The sequence below is a fragment of the Falco punctatus genome, assembly GCF_963210335.1.
Source record: "Falco punctatus genome assembly, chromosome: 9".
NCBI lineage: Eukaryota > Metazoa > Chordata > Aves > Falconiformes > Falconidae > Falco > Falco punctatus.
This window is the reverse complement of record NC_137589.1, coordinates 28,225,819-28,244,875: the sequence shown is the minus strand read 5'-3', so window position 1 is coordinate 28,244,875 and position 19,057 is coordinate 28,225,819. Positions and strand designations below refer to the sequence as shown.

Here is a 19,057-nt window from a genome sequence, read left to right as displayed (position 1 = left end):
TGGTCTGTGTGATAAATTTGTGTTTTCTCTTTCAGGACTACACGGCTACCATATTTCTAAGGCAGCGATGGACTGATGAGAGACTTTGTTTTGATGGTAATAAGAGTTTAAGCTTAGATGGCCGGCTTGTGGAAATGCTTTGGGTACCGGATACCTTCATAGTTGATTCAAAAAAGTCTTTTCTTCATGATATCACTGTCGAGAATCGTCTTATAAGAATATACCCTAATGGAACAATCTTGTATGCTCTACGGTATGTATATACCACATAATAGCCTTTATGTTTGGCTTCTACTTACATTTTGAACTTTCTGGGTTAGCATGATTTTATGCTTAAGAAACTGGTCTGTTTGTAAAAGTAGAATATGCGTGGTCTTGTAGTGTTATGAATATGTAATATTATTGACCAATATGATGAAATTCTTAAATTTCATAATCAGGCTCCTTTTTGTCCCTGAATAGACCCTTCTGCTTTCATGTAGAGCAAATACAGGAATCACATGTTGCCATTCTTGTTTTGCAATGAAGACGCCACAAAGGAAAGCAAGCTGTGATGACTGATTTGGATTATTTATTGCAGACTATCCCTTCTAATAGATTTTGATAAATATAAAAAAAATTTGTGAAATATGTTGCAAAATATCAATAAAGGAAAATGCAGACAGTAAGTGAAAAAGCAGTAAGGGGGATCTTTTTCATACTGCCACTAAACTTGGTTATTCTGGAATGGTTTCCTGTTTGGGATGCTATTACTCTTCCACACTAGATACCAGTAAATATTAGATTTTTTTTTCCTTGCAATAGATATTTGCCTGCAAATATTAATTCAATAAAAATGTATGGCTTGCTTTTGTTCAAGGATCACCACAACTGTTGCATGCAGCATGGATCTGACTAAATACCCGATGGATAAGCAGATGTGTACTTTGCAACTGGAAAGCTGTAAGACACTTAATCTTTGCTATTTTTATACAGCTAGAAGAATATCTGTGATCTATTTTAAGGGCTGTTAAATATTATTATTGAAGAGGCTGGAATTTTCAAAAAGCCAAGGGACAGTACCTGACCAGTCCCTGTTGAATAACAATAGTATCTGTATGCAAAGATAAATGCATGAGGCATCACTGAATATAGTGTGGCAGTAATGAAATGCTGCCATGCTATTAATGATTAAACAAAATCTCAGGAGATTATCATAGGTTTGATTTTGCAGTGCATCCTGCAGTTATTCTGTTGCTCTTCAGGGGGAGGTCTGTTAGCAGACATTTTCCATCATAGCTGAGATTTTTTTTTTTTCTTTTTCAGATAGTATATATTTCCACGCTCCCCCCCCACCCCCCCCCCCCGAGGTACAATTCCTTTAAGAAAGAAAGAAATTAGAATAAGGCTATTTGTAAGGCATAGAATTCATATTTAATTAATTTACTGTTTTCATATTGAAAAAAGTTAATTGCATAGACAGTTTGGTTTCAAGATGGCTGTAATACAGATCCTACTGTGACTTATTTAAATGTCTCTGTGCCAGTGCCCTGGGAAAAAAATGTCATCAATTGATGGACCAAGACTAAATGTACCTTTATACATTCTCATTTTATCAGTCAATGTCTTCATAATTTTAGTGAAAAGTTTGCTCTCTAATACTTTACAGACATGATCACTTTATAAGTATCCAAATGTGCATGTTTATAGTTAACTTTTTGCTATTATTCACATGACAACTCTCTCTCAAAATACCCTTTTACATTATCCCATGCAAAAAGTAACAATTCTGTAAGATGAAACTATATGTTCATATATATGTTAATACATATTCATAATCTTTTGGAAGGTTTTTCAGGTTTTAGTCCTTAGCATTTCAGGCGTGTGTGTGTGTTCTTTATCTCTTGTTGCTCATGACCAATTAGAAGATTGCTGCAAAATTTCATTTTAGACAGAAACACAGAGGAAATCAACCCAAAAACCTTCCTCACACAGGAGTCCCTCTAGAATCAGCCGTTTTGTAAGATCTGTTTAACAAATAGTGAACTGAATTAGAATTTGGATTTATCTCTAACTTTATTTCTCTTTGGAAGAGCATATTGGTAAATAAATGTATATGGATTTACATCAACAGCATTGCCTAATGAGTCATTTAGTATTTTCTCTAGTTCCAAAATGAAATACGTGTCCCACAGGAACTTAAAATTTATTTAACAGGATTTAAAAAAGGAAAAATCCCTATATAATTAAGCATTTTTCCGAATGATTCCATCTGCTTTTTCAACAGCACATGTGTCTCCTGTCCAAGGGGAAAACATAGTAATGTCCTAACAAATGTTCCTATGACATTGGTGTTTAGCTTTGAGGAAAGCAGCTAGAAGCAATAAATAAAAAAGGAAAGAACATGCCTTTAGCTGTGGCCCTTTTTCTTCTGTGCACTGTAGGTACTTTTGGGTACACTGGAAATGATGTTCCCTCATGAGATAAGCTATGTTAGTTTATAGACGAATAATGAGATCATCCTGGAATACTGCTTGCAAATACCATTACCTGGAATTAAAATAGTGAATGCAAGCATCCATACACATCCACACAGATACTGATGTTTTTGAATAGAATGTAAAATATATAGCAAATATTTGAGCTGAAACAAAGTGTTACACCTTCTATTAAGTGATTACTAATGTAAAGACAAACACGACATGGTATTACCAAGTAATGGCTTTATGTGGTAGAGCATCTGGAGTGGCCTTTACAATGTGCTACTCTGCTGTTACTAGTTAATAACCCTAATTGACTTATACTTTCTACATAGCAAAATACATTTCAGCCAAAATGTCTGTTGTTCCCCGCACCCCCATTATAGCAACACCAGAAGGTAGTACTGGCAGATGTTAGGAGACAGAGAATTGCCACTCTGAGTCTCTGTTGATATGGCAGATGTGACATTTGGGGACTTGGAGGGCTCCTGGCTTGGCTGGTGCTGCCTGGGGGCTCATGCTCCCTGCCATGTGGTAGGGAACACCACCATTTGTTCACGCTGGGCTGAAAGCTTTTTTCCTCATTTTTTTTCCTCCCACACAGGCCTCCAGCCCAAATACATATTCATGTCTTGGGCCCATCTGAAATATTATTTCCTTTCTGAACTTGTCCTTTAGCATTTTTTCAGTGAAGAGCCATATGAAGGCACTTAAGTTGTGCTTGACAATCAGGGGAAACTAAAATTAGCAACAGAAAGGTAAAGAAACTCATTTGTATTAAGTATTATGAATGTTTAATCCCAAATTTACTATTCCTGTAGTTAACCCTGTTGACATTAGCTGCTTGTACTGTATCAGCAAAGTACAGGAATGAGACATTTTTGGGCTTGAGGTATTAGTTAGAATGGAAACTCAGTTTAATGTAAAGAGAGTAGAGATTACTTGTAAAAGCCAAATGACATGGCTTAAGGATTTTTGTCTCTAAACTTTTTATACTGTCTATAATTAGTAAAATATTAATCCCCTGAATAAAGAGTAACTTTGCACAGAGGGAGCACTGTACTATTTCACTTTACTGGCTCTTGGGAAGACTCTCCCCATGAAAATTCTTCACAAATAGAGTTTTGGAATTAGTATTTTCAAAGAATTTCATAGGAAGGATCACCAAAACCTACTAATTGTTCAGCCAATGAAAATACTTTGGAAAAAAAATGATTCTATTAAAACAAAACAATTCATTTGGAGTTATTCTTGTTATCACCCATCTGGGCATCAAGAACTTCCATCTCACACACCTTGGAAAACTGAATATCTTGTAAAAATAAATAAGAATTTACTGTGGTACTCTCCAGTTCTTTAGGCTTTATTCAAATATCTGCAGTTGATTTATAGTGAAGGAAAGTAAACTGAATCTATGCCTGGAGTCACACGTAAAAATTGCTTCTATGAACCTCTGTTTTGATGGAGGACAAAGCAATCATTTGTTTCTAGGAAATGTTACTTTTATTTTTCGTCTCTCAAATCCGGGAAATTTCCCAGCATGTGATTTTAGGGAGTCAAGAGCTTAGCTTGGATGGGCCTGGTTTTGGCTTACTCTTTTGACGTGGCAGTGTTTTGGCTTCAATTGCTGTATATGTGATAACATGACCAGAGATTCCCGGTCATGGTACATTTTCAGAAAACTGCCAGTATAGTGAAAACAAATTTTACATTGAAAGAATGATCAGGGAAAGAATTTCCAGGTGAAATTGGCATTTTAATAGGTAATCAGCACAGTTTCCTTGAAATGAAATTTCTGAACTTCTGTTTTTCCTACATTATATGGCTGTAGGAAATTGTTATGTTTTGTCATGGCAAGAAACAAAGCCATTAAGTTAAAAGTATTAAAATGCTCTTTTTATTTTAATGCATCTCTTTTTTTGTGATTCTAGAGCTTTGTTCTTTTTGCGCCCTATACCCCTGTGCAATGTATTGCATTATTGTCTCACTGTAATTTACTTACAATTGACTGAAGTCCTAAAAATAGTCATCTGCTCATGTTTCTGTCCCCTAAGCTTAGCTATTAACTTGCACAATATAAGTCTGTCAAACACAAGAATGATTGATCTAAGTAAGCTAAAGGAAAAGATGTTCAAATACTCCCTGTTAACATGTAAATTACATTAACATAATCTTGACTTAATCATATACGGTAGTCTGAAAATTGCCTACCTTTTAATATAATGGGAAAAAGCTATGATTGTGCTGCGTATTGACAAGTGTGTGCAAAATACAGTTGCCTTCTGATAGATGACTTGTACTCAATCCCAGCTCCTGATTACTACTCGAAGGTTAAAAGGAAATCTTCTGGGGCCTCTGGAGCGTGCCACGCTGTTGAGCCTGCAGAAACATCATCATCTAAGCTGGTGTCCTTGGGAAGCATCCAATCTCCTAAGCCAAAGTGTGGTCCCAAGTGAGGACCCAAGGCCAGCTCAGAGCATAGCGCCAGTGCACAGCAGCCCTGCTGCTCTCCTCATCCCTTCGTTGCCATGGGAATAAGGACCAAATGTGCTGCCATGAGAAACAGCATCCTGGAATGCAACAAAGGGCATGCTTAGAGTTTAGTCCAAATGCTGGCAGTACTGTAATTTGTAGAAGCTGTATTTCTTTAAAGCTTAATAGCTTTTGCCTTTAGAATACCATGTGGTACTACTCTTTTATTAGTTTGTCTATACTAGAATAAAAGATACAAAAAAGACCACCTCCAAAAAACTCTCAGCTTTTAAATTACAAGACTTTGCATGTTATTGGGAGTTTTGTTGCAAACAGACATTACATTCTGCCAAACCCCATCATTGTTTGTCTAATTGTGCTTTCAGCCAGATAAATAAGAAACAGCTGAACCATAAGTGTGCTCAATGCAAATTAATTATTGTGTAAAATAAACACTTTTGTTGGCTTGTGTATCACTACAGGGGGTTATAACATCAATGATGTCATGTTTTATTGGACTAGAGGAAATGATTCAGTTCGAGGTCTGGACACGCTCCGGCTGGCACAATACACAGTAGAAGACCACTTCACCTCTGTATCTGAAGCAGTATATGAGACAGGTAAAAGTAACCTTATAACGCTTTCTAGGTACAATTTGGAGTATGGGTCTGGAAACAGAGCAACATTGAAAAGCTGAGCACATTGCATTCTGTTAGGGTGACTGTTTCAGTTTTCTACTAGGTTATGTTCTTTAAACAATAAATACTTTTCCAGATGCTAGCATCAGGGACCCAGCTAACGTAAAGGTTGGGAATTATTGGGTGTTTTCTTGGAGGCTGTGCATTATCTGAAAAGAATGATAAACAAGAGAGGTACTACTTCTGTGTAATGACAGGGAGAGCTCTTGTGAAGGAAGAGCAGGCTGTAAATTGGGCATATAAAATGGAGAGTGACCAGGGACCCTGGGTACCCAGCTCAGAACAGCTGTCAGCCTGCCTGGAAACAGCCGCTCTGGCTTTTTTAGGCAAGTCAAAAGCCTCTATTCAGCTATGGAAACCTCTGTGAGTATGCTGGGTGCTTTAACAACTGCAAGGAGTTGGGTTTCGTGGCTAGTACTTCTAGGAGTTGCTCTTCATTGTCAGCAGAGCACAGATTGCCCACCCTGAGGTTCCCCTGCCCAAGGAGGGGCCAGAAGCATTTCCACAGACCTGCTTTTCTGCTGATCTTAGGAAACTGCTGTAGAAAGTTTCTTCTAACTGCAGGACTTAATCTCAGGAAAATCTGCTCCTGTTTATTTTGCAGAGATTTAGAAAGGGCTTTCAGAGAGTTCAAGACCTGCCAAACCTGCTTTGTGCACTTTGAGTTACTCTTAGGTCCTTCATTGCTGCTCTTCACTGTGTACTCAGTTTCTTTTCTGTTCAAGTCAACATGCCAAATGAAAGGGTGATCTTTAAATGAAGACACACACATCCTTCAAAGCTGTAGTTTCACCAGAGGATATGTTACTAGTTCTGAGCCACAGAAATACAGTTTCTCTAGTCCATCGTTGGGTTCTTCTGCTTTAATAATTCAACACAGGGAAACTATTATCTAATTTCAGATATTAATTCAGGCTAAAAGTCAAAGTTCTGTAAATGGATATAGAAATACATACTAGCAGGCTCCAGCATCACAAACTATCTTGCTACTTACATAAACGACATCTGCTTGCCTTCCTCCTCTTTACAGCTTCAGGGTAAGTATCATTGGGTTCAATCAAAGGAGAATAATCCTTTGCTACTGTTCTGCCCAGAGGGTATTAGGACCCGTTCACCATACAGGAAAGAAGAAGAGGAAACCTGTTTAATTCTTACCACCTTCTATCACAGAATCCAGACTCAAAAGCCAAAAAAAGTTATATTATTCTTTTTACCAAATAGTCTAAACCCAATTTCCAGTTACAACTAAAAAGGCATGATCAAATGAACTGTGCCCTTTTCAGTAAACAAGGATGTCTTGCTCCCTGTATGTTGGCAGGAATCATATGTATAAAGTCAAAAGCCACTTCTAATTATACATTCTAACACATGCAACTTAATTTGATTAAAATTTCCTACACCTGCTTGTTTCAATGCCTGTGTTCAAGAAAGCCACGTTATCAAGTGCTATGCAGTATTTTTAAAATGAAACCTCATAATCCTCTTAATTTTCTATTGACTCATTATGTTTTAGTTGCTATTTTCTACAGATTCCTTTTTTAGGAAAGCAGTGCCTACTGTAGCCCATATTAAAAGAAAAAGCAACCAGATTATGGAACTATGTAATAAATTTCAAAATGAAGAATGATGCTTCCCATTTCCTTAACACCATTAATAGATATCTGAGAGTATTTTATGAAGAAGAGTTACGTTATAAGTAAGTTATTTATAATGGTTACAATTCAAAAGGGTAAAGCTAAAAATAGCAAAGAACTGTGTGTAGTATTTCCTAACAGCAAAAAAAGCAATCAGGATTTGATACTCTGTGAACTTGAACAGGCAGTACAGCTGCTGTGCAAGTGAAATATTGTGCAATGCAAAGCCCAAGTTCACGTACAGCCACTGACAGAGCCAAATTTAAAACGCAGTCGGCAAAATTCCTGCATAAATAACTTCAGTAAATTTAAGAAAAGGACACTGTAGATTAATCTTGTTTATAGAACAGCATGTATCACATAATAGCAATCACATTATTGTAATCACGTAATAGTAAGTACTTTGAATAATGTTAGCTAGATTGCTGGCTGGGGTTTGGTGTCGATTTTGTTTTGGTACAGACCAATTTAATGTTGGACATGGGTAAATAAATTTATAGGACCACTTTCAACATGTATTTAACTATAGTCCTTGTTCTACATACACTGATACATAGGATACATAGTTTTGGGATCCAAGAGTGTATCTGCATCAGTGGGCGCTGGGTTTTTATTTTATCTGTCTAGCCAACACCACCTGCGTTCTCAGAGTAATAAATAGTGATATAAAAGCTTGCTTTTCTTATTGGAAAAACATAAAAGCAATGAAGGACTGTTAGTTTTGCTTTTTGTGTAAATAATCATAGTACTAAAGCTGGAATACGCTTTAAGAATTCATTTAATCTACTCATGTTGCAAGGCGAGGTCATCTGTATCTACAGCCTACTTCCTGACAGATGTTTCCAGGAGTCAGTTAGACAAATCTCCAAAGTGTCTGCTTCACAAGCTCCCTAGATGATTTTTTTTTTTCTTGGTCGTTATTACATGCATATTTTCCTCATGTCTAATCTTGATCTCCTTTGCTGCATTTCAAACCTATTATGTGGACATGGAAGACATTTTTTTTTGCTATTTTCTAGCAGCCCTTTCAGTATTTCAAGACAGATATATCTCTTTTCTCAGACCAGCAATCTTCCCCTTTTTAATTCATATAACCAGTTTTCTAGATCTTCTGTCTTTGCTGCTGTTCTCCCATTCAATTTCTCATGTCTTTGCTGATGTGCAGCACCCAAAACCAGGTACCTTGTTTCCATCAGGTATCCTCCAGGGAGGGAAGGTTTTATTAAGTTTTACTCTTCATCTTTATCCATTCCAGTATTCATATCCAATCCAAACTTCTTGCAGAAAATTTTTGTAAGTTTTTGACTTTGCTCAGCTTGTGATTCTTTCTAGTACTCCACTTCCACTATTGTCCTGTAGCCACATGTTTCCCGCGCTCTGTTTGGGGAGCTAGTAATTCCCATCTGAGTGTAGGACTTTGTACTTGCTTTTGTTGCATTGTGTCTTATTTTATTCAGGCTGGTTTTGAAATATTTTTGAAGTCTAATCCTGTTCTTCAATGGAAGAACAGCTGACAATCCTCTCTTAAAAGACAGTTGTTGTGTCTTCATGTTTGCTAGTGAGCAGTACTGGGCACAGGACAGACCCCATGTGTTCCCACTCAATAAATGCTTCCATTTTCACAGCAAGTGATAGCTAATTAATCTCAATTAACATGTTTGATTGGAGAAAGAAGCAAAACCATCATTTAATACTTGAGCCTAATTGGCTGTTGGTAGCTTTTCTTCTGGCTGGCAGCTTTCCTTGAGTCTTGTTATCAGTACTGCAACCCCCCTGCTGAGCCTCCGGCAGTGGCAGGAATGAGAAGGCTCAGCTTGCTGCGCTCTGCTCGGCTGCTGAGCCTTCGGCCTGAGCCCGGCAGGGAGAGTTATGTCAGGCAGTCAAGGCTCTCCATGCACTTCCCTGCTTAGAAGACCGTGAAGTCAGCAAAATGGCATATTAAGGTGGTGTTATTTTGACAGAACAGAGGGAAAGAAGACACAGAAGCATAAAAAGTCAGTCTCCGCTCCTTGATGCACAAAGGCAAAATGTTTGCCCTCTTGAAAAAGACTGCAAAGGGGGCTGGCTGCTGTTTCTTGTCTGCAGTCACTGCCAGGGTTTTGGTGTCTATCACAAATCCTGCTTTAGCCTCCTTGGATTGGAGGCCTTGTCAGACTTTGTTTGGTTGTGCTGTGCTGAAACTGCTGGCCCCTGGCCACCCTGTGTTGTTGGCTTCTCAGGTGGGAGGTCATGGCTAAGCCAGTGATGGGTTGCTGTCATTTATAATTAGTGATCTTAAAATCAGAAAGTATAGAAAGTATATGTAGACTATAAAGGGTGTATAAGAGTTTATAAATATAACATACTCTTACACAGAGTGCATATTCATCAGTCACAGTCTCTTTCTCTCAAAACAGAGGCGTTACCTTGCTTTGTCCTATGGGTCCATCAGCAGTTTCCCAAGGCTCAGGAGGCTTATTAATCAACAATCAAAGTTTTCTAGGATTTTATATTCTTCTTTTTTGAGATACGGTACAGAGTAGCTTCTTTCATTCCCCCTATCAGTTCTTTTATAAACTGTAATTACTCTCCAATTGTTATTTCTGAGAACATCATCTTTGCCTTACAGGGGTTACAAACAATCTCAAACCCATATTCAGCATAATCTTATCTGCTGAGTCTTTGGTCAGCCTCATCTATGATTCAAGCAACGAAATATGCATATATATCTGTTACCATGTTATGTTCAGCTGGCCTACCTGAGCTCATGTAATCACTCTTTGTAAACAAGGTTTTCCACTTGAGTTATGATAGAAAACTTTTCAGCATCAATTGTTTTTGTGACTCTTCTGCAATGTAGAACACTTTAGAAAGAAAACAGTTTTGGAAAATGTATTCAGAAAGTTATGGTAACTTGAAAACATATGGAAATGCAATGAATGAAATGAGTATCAAGGATATTAGGAAGAGGCATTTTTTTGTTAACTTCTGGGAAGTTTCTTGTAGTAGAGACAGAAATACACAGAAACTCTTGGAAAAATTTCTTTGGCATGATTTTTTGTGGTTTTTTACAGGTAAGCTAAATAGATAAATACATATACACAGAAACACTACATGAAAGGTTTTGTTTCATTCTTAGGAAATTTGAATTTCAAACTTAGTTTCTGTGAAGCAGTTTTGTGAAAATGAAACACACATTGAGAAGCCTGGCCTGATCTTTCCTTTCCTTTGATTCAGCTCTGAAGAAGAAGTAGGAAAAGAGGTAGTTCATAAGGTTCTGACCATGAAGAACAGAAGATTGTTTTCTCAGGGAGGGACAAAGGAGGTGTAATAACATATTAATCATATATATTGACATCCTTAGCATCCTACATCAGTCAGAGAATTGCATTGCAGTTGCACAATTTATTTGTTGGGTAAAACCAGGGATGTTACTCATTCCTTCATGCATATGTTTGTTGTAAACAAGCAGTAAGATTTTGCATACTGAAATCTACGTTTTCAGTGCATAGTTAAGGCAGTAATATTCTATTGTAAGCTTTCCTGTACTGTGACCTTAGAAGGCGCGAGAAGAGAAGAAAATGATGCATTGGTAGGGTTATACCAATGTGCTTGTGTGAGACGTCACACATTTTAGCTGGCACCCAGGGGGTTATCATACATATTTCATGGTAGAGAAGAATGTGCTCTTTGTGCCTGACCGCACACTCCTGTGCAGGACGCCAAAGTGCTTCTTACATAAAGAGTGATGTGGAGCAGTCTTTTACTGGCATAGAATTCATTAGCAAGCCCACAGGGATTAACTGTGGGGAAGATTCTCCCATCCTGTAATGTTAGAGTGGAAGTTAAAGAACTGCTGACAGCATTTGTAGGGCGTCAATCCTTCCTATAGGTGCCTCTGCTGTGACCATCCACTGGTCAGAAGGCAGCAGGGATGCAGCTTCTGCCATCAGCCGGGAACAGATGCCATAGGGAAAGTGGGATAATAAAAAGATGAATGACCTAGGGTGATATGGAAACATGTTTGTTTAGGTTTAATCTATTTCTCAGGCAGTGCAGCAGTAGTCGGTGTCAATAAAATCATCGGTATTATGGCAAGATCTATAGAAGCGTCAGATAGGCAGTGCTGTAGATTAGAATATTGTTTTTAGTAAGCCAAAAGTCAAACCTTGAAGGCAAGTTATAAAGAGGATTAAACAAGCTTTTCCTGCCTTAGGCCTAGGCCTGCGCCTGCTCCACCGCTGGTAGTCTGTGACGTTACAATTTTTATGGTACTGAAACAAAAGTAATCAGCTGGAACCAACTGAAATTTCATTTCTTTCACCTCTTTTTACTTTCTAGGCTACTCTTATTTTAATTTTCTTTCTCTCTCTTTTTTTTTTTTTTTTAACAGTAGTGAGAGTTAGAGTACGTGTGCCGACTACAGTCTGCAATCCAGATTTGTTCTTCATTTAAAAGTAGAGCTAGTGTCTGGTTTTGTACTTCTGCCCTCTAGTAAATTCTATAAAGCTCAAGTAACTCAGCTTAATCTTCTTTCTCTGTAGGGTGATCTAAGCAGAATACCTCACCTTCTGGTGGATTTAAAGTATATATACTGAAAGTCATTTAGGTTCAGACTCATCTGAACACAGGAATTTGACACTGCGGTAAGCGCTACCGCTATGCCTTTGCTGCAGTTAGCTATCTGCACAGAGATAATTTCCATCATGTTATCAAATTTAAATCACAGCGGTCACACACTGAGGTGACCTCCATCATGAGCCAGAAACCTCAATGAAGAAGCATCTTTTCACTTTAATGCAAATATTTCATTGTTGGCAAGACTCGAGCAAGGGGCAAACTTGTCGGTTTTGAGGAGTTAACTTGAGCTGTACTTAACTCCAGTAAAACCAGGACTAGGATTACATGGACTTGTTTCACTTCTGATCTGACTGATGGCACCACAGCCTCAGATGTGCGAGTCAAAGGCATTACTATCTCATATACAACTCATGTAATAGGAGTAATAAGCCTGTTTCTTTCTAAAGATGATAACTTTTGGTACTTATGGAATGTAGATGAAAAAAGGACTGTAATATTTCCCTATCTTCATTTTTTCCCATTGCTCGTCTCTTTAGCCTGATAAGTATGCATTGCATATTTATTCTTGACTACTTCTTCTTTCAGTTTATTTCAAGAGGAGCTCATATGAATTCTATATATAGGCTGCTTCAAAATTTCCATTATAAAAGCTCTTCTGAACTCTTTGGAGAAATGCTGACACTATTATTATCATGTCCATGATGTGTCTTTGGATTCTGGCAAGCAAAAAGCCTTAAGGTTGGAGAAATGCCTTTTCTTTGTTCCCCCAAAAGATGCTCAACTATAAGCTGTTCATCTCTATTTCTCTTTGTTGTTCACATTACTTCAGAAACTTCTGGCATCAGGAAAAATAACACAAAAGAACACAGGAACGTTTAAAGGGCTTGTCTACACTTGGAAATTGCAGCAAAGTGGCAAAGTGTGACTTTCAAGTTTGAGATGTTGAACTAACTTCCCATGTACATACTTGACTTTAATACTAAGGTGAATGGAGGTAGAGTTGTAGGGCACTAATAAGGAGTGGGTACAGCTGTACGGCTCTGTGTTGGCTATTTCAGAGTTTTCCTTCTTAAAGAGAAGCTCTAAGACTGAACCAGAGGAACGCCCAAGTGCCTGTGCATATATTGTTGTTGCTAAAGTGCATTCACGATTCTGTAGTTCTGTCCTGACTCACACCATGCAGCACTGGAAACAAACATGGGTCCTGGAGATCATCATTTGTTGGATTAAAATAGATGAAGCCAAAGCTATCTGACCACAGCATATTCAAGCATTATTCTCTCACTGATATTCTGGTGTGAATATTGTTAAACAAATATTGTTAAACACTTTAACACTTAATTTTGAATTTGGAACTTCAGAATAAGAAGTCTTTTCTGCACATTAAGCTAGCAAAAAGCAAGCTTTTTCCTTACTGTGATCCATTGGACTAGTAACAGATCCTGCTCTTGTGTTGCTCAAACAGCCAAATCTTGCTCAGTTAGTGAGCTGGATAACAAATTCAGGCTTTGCTGTCAACAAATTCAGTGTTGTCCCCTTATGAAAACCAATTCTCTATTTTTGTTCTGGAAATTGCTCACTTAGAAGCAAATAATTTATGTCACAAAGAGTGACACCGCTCAGAACAACACAAGTAATGCACTAATTTATAGAAAAAACAGACAGTGAAGATGCAAAGATATTGCTTATTTTTAAGTGGAATATAAGAGGTAAATCAGCAGTATCGGAGACGATAGCTTTGATCCACATCTTGAGCAATAGTAAATGAAAAAGAAAATAAACCAGATATGTGAGGCAGTTAAAGGTAAGGACCCATGCTAACTTAATGACATTACAATTGTTATGCTAGCTTATATGGTGGCTTATATGTTCTTAAGAATTGGCCACAGCTATTAATAAAATTGCAGATTTCTTTGTCTTGTGTTATATAATGAAACATCCATTTTGCATGTTGATAGATTTATCTTTTCCTTCTCTATTCCTCAGTGAATTTCCAATTCAAGATGTCGGTAATGGAACTCTGGATACGGTGACTGGGTGCTATATATTTTGTATTTTTTCTTCAGTTCAAATTAGTCTTCATGAAAGAATTTTTCTTCATTGTGTTAAATTTTTTTTCAAGCTTGTTCTTAAGCTTTTGCTGCATTGTAATACAGGTTGATAATTTAAAAACTTCTTATGAATTGCACCTTCACAATATTTTTTCCCTCCTCTTTCTGCAGGACGTTACCCAAAACTAGTGTTTCACTTTGAACTCAAGAGGAACATCTTGTATTTCATACTAGAGACATATGTACCATCAATCCTACTTGTTGTGCTCTCCTGGGTATCATTTTGGATAAGCCAGTCATCAGTTCCAGCCAGAATCTGCATAGGTGAGAAGCTGATAAACCAAACCTAGAGCTGGATCATTAAGATGCTTTCTTTATTGCACGTACATGGCATCCATTTCCAGAAGTTGCAAATGCTTCTGAGTTTTACGGAATTACTTTTCTGGTTTGCTATCTACAGTACATCACGCAGTTTCCCCTTAAAGCCTTGCTATTCATTAACTAAGAAAACATCTCGGGGACCTACAGGACACTTGGAGGCAGGGGAGGCTGTTGAAAGCAAAGGAATAAATGCAGTCATTTTGGAAATAATTTCAATATATTCAAACACATGGCATGCACAGACAGAATTGTGAGGCTTTTGTGAGGTCTAAAGATACATACTAATTAACACATGAATAATAAGAGAATTATAAGAGATTAAATATAATTAATTTCAAATAAAGGATATTCTGAAAGGGAAAGCATGCAAATCAGTTCTGATCAGACTGCAGGTGGGGTGGGAAAACACTCCTACAGAATAGGGAAGAAAGAAAGATTTCACATCAAACCAGGCTAGTGGGCAACTGCAGCGAGCAAAATGATAACTGAATGTTTTAAAGGGAACATTTGCATAATCTTGCAATAATAATGTGTTAAGCATAAACATACATCCTATAACACCAAAATCTCTCTTGTTTTAATTTCTCAGCTTTGCAAACATTTTTCATGAGTGTGTTTTTAAGCATTTAATTTCAGAATCACAAGGTCGTTTGAAAGTCTGCTTTTCAAGACATGACACTAGGAGTGCACAGAGCCCAGAAAAACTGTCTTGCAGCAAAGGCCTTCATTGCTATCCGTGTTTTATCAGAGCTTGTATTTTTGCATTCCACAGGTGTTACCACAGTCCTTACTATGACAACATTGATGATGGGAGCCAGGACTTCACTTCCAAATGCTAATTGCTTTATTAAGGCAATTGATGTGTACCTTGGTATCTGCTTCAGTTTCATCTTTGGAGCACTGTTAGAGTATGCTGTGGCTCATTTCTGCGCTCTGCATCGACTCAGTTCAAAGGAACTTCCAAAGGTATTCTAATTCTTTGATTGTTGTTCTACAAAACAGACTTCAATTATACCTGCTAAAGAGAATGAATTATCTTAGCACTAATGGTAAATGTATTTAAGGAAGTTTCTATTTTAGAGTAACAGTAAGAATAACCTTGAGAGACAGAAAAAATTATTTGTATACCTATAACTTTTTGAAAGAGATCAAACAAACTGCATCATACTTCCATAAATTCTTTCTTTTGGCACATGCTTTATGACCATTTATCAATGTGCTAGACATATCACAAAAATATCACAGGCACTTATCTCCTCAGCAATGTCATACTCTTATTTGCAGTTCAAAAATTAGATGGAGCTCAGTCACTTGATCTTATTGCAAAATCACAAAAAAGAAAAGATTTTAATACATTCCATTTATGAAACCTTCTGCTGCACATACATTGAACATGAGTCAGTTTACTAGCAGATAGCTTCATGGATTAGGTGTATGAGATCCCTATAGCCTTCTGCTTGTACCTTCTCTTTCAGCAGCTGCAGCTGAAGGTCAGACTGGCATTCACTTTCAATTCTGCATTATTATTATAGCAGCTCTTTCTGCTGCCCTAATGAGCTTATCACAGCTCAGAAATACTGTGAAATATACTTAAAATAAAAAGGGATCAAATCAACATAGGCATTTTTGAGTCTGGTGGTTGTTCTTGCTGAAATAATCAGGACAGGTTCATGAAGAAGTTTTGTCACATCTTCCATCTCCAGTGTTTAGCATGGCTTTCATAAGCAGTGAAAAAGAAATCACAAGGAAGTTGGAAGCTGATTGTCCTCCAGCTTTTAATTATGGAACTGAATCTAATATGCATCATAGAAAAGAAAATATTAAGCAGCTTATGACATTTCTGGATGAATAGAAAGAAGTAAAATGTGGAAAGTGAGAACAACAGGAAAAAAAAAAAGCAGGAAGAAGTCTGGTTGTGTGCTGTAGGTAACAATCTTTCTTCCTCTAGCCATTTATGCCTATTTAAGCCAAATTAGAACAGAGCATCATAAATGCCTAAGCAAAGCTCCTTGCTAGGCTCAAGAAATGATACTGAGTTCAAGCAGAGAACCTTAAAAACAGTGAAGATCAGCCAAGATGTATTTTTTTTCATGCTTAGATAGTTCAACAGCTAATATAGACTTTTGGCTGTTTGGATGAGAGACAGGTTCTGTTCAGCTCAGGACTGTCATTAGATCTAGGTGTGTGGAGACGGACTAAAAACCAGACCCAAACTTGAGCCACTCAGTGGGTTTTAAAAGGTGATGTCTAACAGGAGAATGTCTGCAAACGGGCAAACACTCATTTCGAATGAGAGTTTGAGTGGAAAGCCTGAAAGTAATTTTTCTTGGCAAGGAAGCATCAGTGACAATTCCCTCTGAGCATATCCATCTTGTGAGGTAAGTGGTTGTCATTTTGCTCGTAGAGCAGAAAAAAAAAAAAAAAAGCTTTTTGGAAGTTTGGGTAAGAAAGTAGTGTTTCAGTGCTTGGATGATTAAGCATCTCTGGATGTGAAAGGCACTTAGGGCTGCCCTTGCTGTCACCTACCTGGGTCAGATTCCCTTTCATCTGGAGCACATGTACTAGTGCTTGCAGATGGGGCAGACATGGGAACTTGTAGACTTGAAAGATGTGCATGGAAGTGAGTGGAGGTACAGCCCTAAACTGAGGAAGGAAGAAAGACTTAAGATACAGTTTCATGATGGACTTAGTGGCTGAAAAGATTGCTCTGTCACTTCAGGCATGTTTCGTGCCTTCTGCTGTGCATCAGGAGTAAGCAAGCCAGTCCAGCTCACTTCTTGCCCCCACAAACACAGGCATATAAGGGAAGGGGCCATTGGTTGGTCCTAGATCAAGTCAAGACTCCATAGAATATGGAAAATGCCTATCATGTCCTTTTCCTACTGTAGTCAAGGACAAGCACTGCTTAGTAGCAGAGTGCCATGGAGAGCACACCTGACTTGTATTTCTCATTTCTCACTATAAAAATAAACACATCACAAGGACAGAAGTACCAGCTAAAATCTCATGTCACTGTCTAGCAGGTACTTAACAATTACTGTGAGTATCGTCACCATAAATGTGTTGTTCTCATTATCGTATTCTGCTGTGGACACAGGTTAATTGGAAATCTCACTTCCCAGTTTGTTATTCCCATATGTGAGCTGATACAAAATTTGCACTCAGAATTATGTAAATGAATGTAGGAAGTGAAATGAAAATGTAACCCTCTGCCTTGTATAGTAATTAGTTGTACTGGTTTTCTTTCTGGTTTGCTATTTAAAGCAGTTGTGCACTGGCGCATCAGGTCCCTTTGAAGCCCTTGGGATCTCTAGTTTAAGATATAAACTGGTGAAAGAGCTCATCATATCCACACTCCTGCACTTTTAAGCCTCACAACATGTGAACCAGAACCCACAGAGACAGCGTCCAAGCTAATGGCAAAATCAGAGGAATCACTGGCTGCGAGGAAGGTCAGGCAAAATGTGCCATTCACATCAACTACATAACACACCGCCCAAATGGAGAGGGTGCTTCTCCATAATCCTTCTCTTTTATACAAAGGTGTGAATTGTGTCCTCTGATAAAACAGAGAACTCCTCCTTGGACTTCACCTAAACATCTCCCTTTTGGTCAGAAGAAAAACTCAAAACCTGGAAATAAGGTTGCAAAGGCAGCGTTCAGCCTGCGCAACATTTCTGTGCAAGCATCGTGAAGGCTTTATGAACACCGCATAAGCTCCAGGTGTGTGACACTAGGCTGAAATATTTTTAATTCTAAGCATCTTTATTATTCAATAGAAGTGACAACTTTCCTCAATTCTGTTGGCTGTTAGGTGTCAGCAAACACTTCAGTTAGTATAAGCAGCAGCCACTGCAGCAGGTGCCATATACAGTACTTTTCAGGTGATGTACCTTTCCTGAATGCTACCAATTTGGCACCCAAACAGAGCCCTTCTTAGTGTCAGCTGCCATTTTCTCACTGGACAGCTCAAATCCCGCGAAAATTTAGCATGCCATTTGAAGTCAGAGCCACGGTTGAACACTTGCAACACAATTTTTCTTTTTTTTTTTAATATAACATAAATCAGCCTAGTCTTTCATCACATTGAGTTCTCCATAGCAAGCTGGAAAAGTCCCTTGATAGTCCCAGTTTATAAGTTTTTTATAAACTAGCGGTTGTGGTTCTCTTCTAGACTAGCTTTCTCCATTTCAAGCAATGTGATACAGCACTTTCGCTGTAAAATCATCTCTTTTCTACAAGACCCCTGCTTTGTAACACCACAGGCAGGCTCAAGTACATATGAACTGTGCATGGTATTTTCTGCTTAAGTAACAACTGCCTTTTGGGGAGTAGAAAGGAGTTAAGAACAGCCTAATAAAGCATCAGCCTTCTGCAAATTCTTCACATGCAGTAGTGTGAAAAGAAAAATGGCACATATGCCATGTCCTTTCATGCTCTGCAGTAAAACTAATTCAGTAGCCAGCCCTACCTGAGAGACATACAGACTCCTACACTGAGTAATGCCCCAAATCCTGCCATTTTTGAAGTATAGATGTTGTTTTGCTCTTCCTTCCCCTTCTAAAAGATGAGAGCAGGGGAAAAAAATGTCGGGATTCTTCTGACAGGTTTCTTTAACTTTTGAAGCGCAGAGTGCATGCGTTAGGCTGTCGCTTGGATGCCTTGTTTCAAGTGCCGGGTGCTGCTGACAAAGGCCCTTCTGCCATCGCCAGTGCTTCCCTCAGCTGCCCAAACATTTTCAAGCAGAAGAGCTAGGAATCTGTAACAGAGTTAGGCCCCGAGTAAAACTCCAGGTTTGAGGT

The 19,057-nt window shown here is 38.1% G+C and overlaps 1 protein-coding gene across 2 annotated transcripts in view; it reads left to right on the top strand.

Moving 5' to 3' along the window:
* The window catches only part of LOC308069197 (gamma-aminobutyric acid receptor subunit pi-like), a 63,741-nt gene that overhangs the window by 42,308 nt on the left and 2,376 nt on the right, over positions 1–19,057 (top strand). For both annotated transcript variants that reach the window (XM_080401102.1, XM_080401103.1), the window contains 5 exons: positions 36–253; positions 860–942; positions 5,414–5,551; positions 14,046–14,198; positions 15,028–15,221. In XM_080401102.1, coding sequence (XP_080257228.1) covers positions 36–253; positions 860–942; positions 5,414–5,551; positions 14,046–14,198; positions 15,028–15,221 — 786 coding nt within the window. The remainder of the gene's footprint in view (positions 1–35; positions 254–859; positions 943–5,413; positions 5,552–14,045; positions 14,199–15,027; positions 15,222–19,057) is intronic.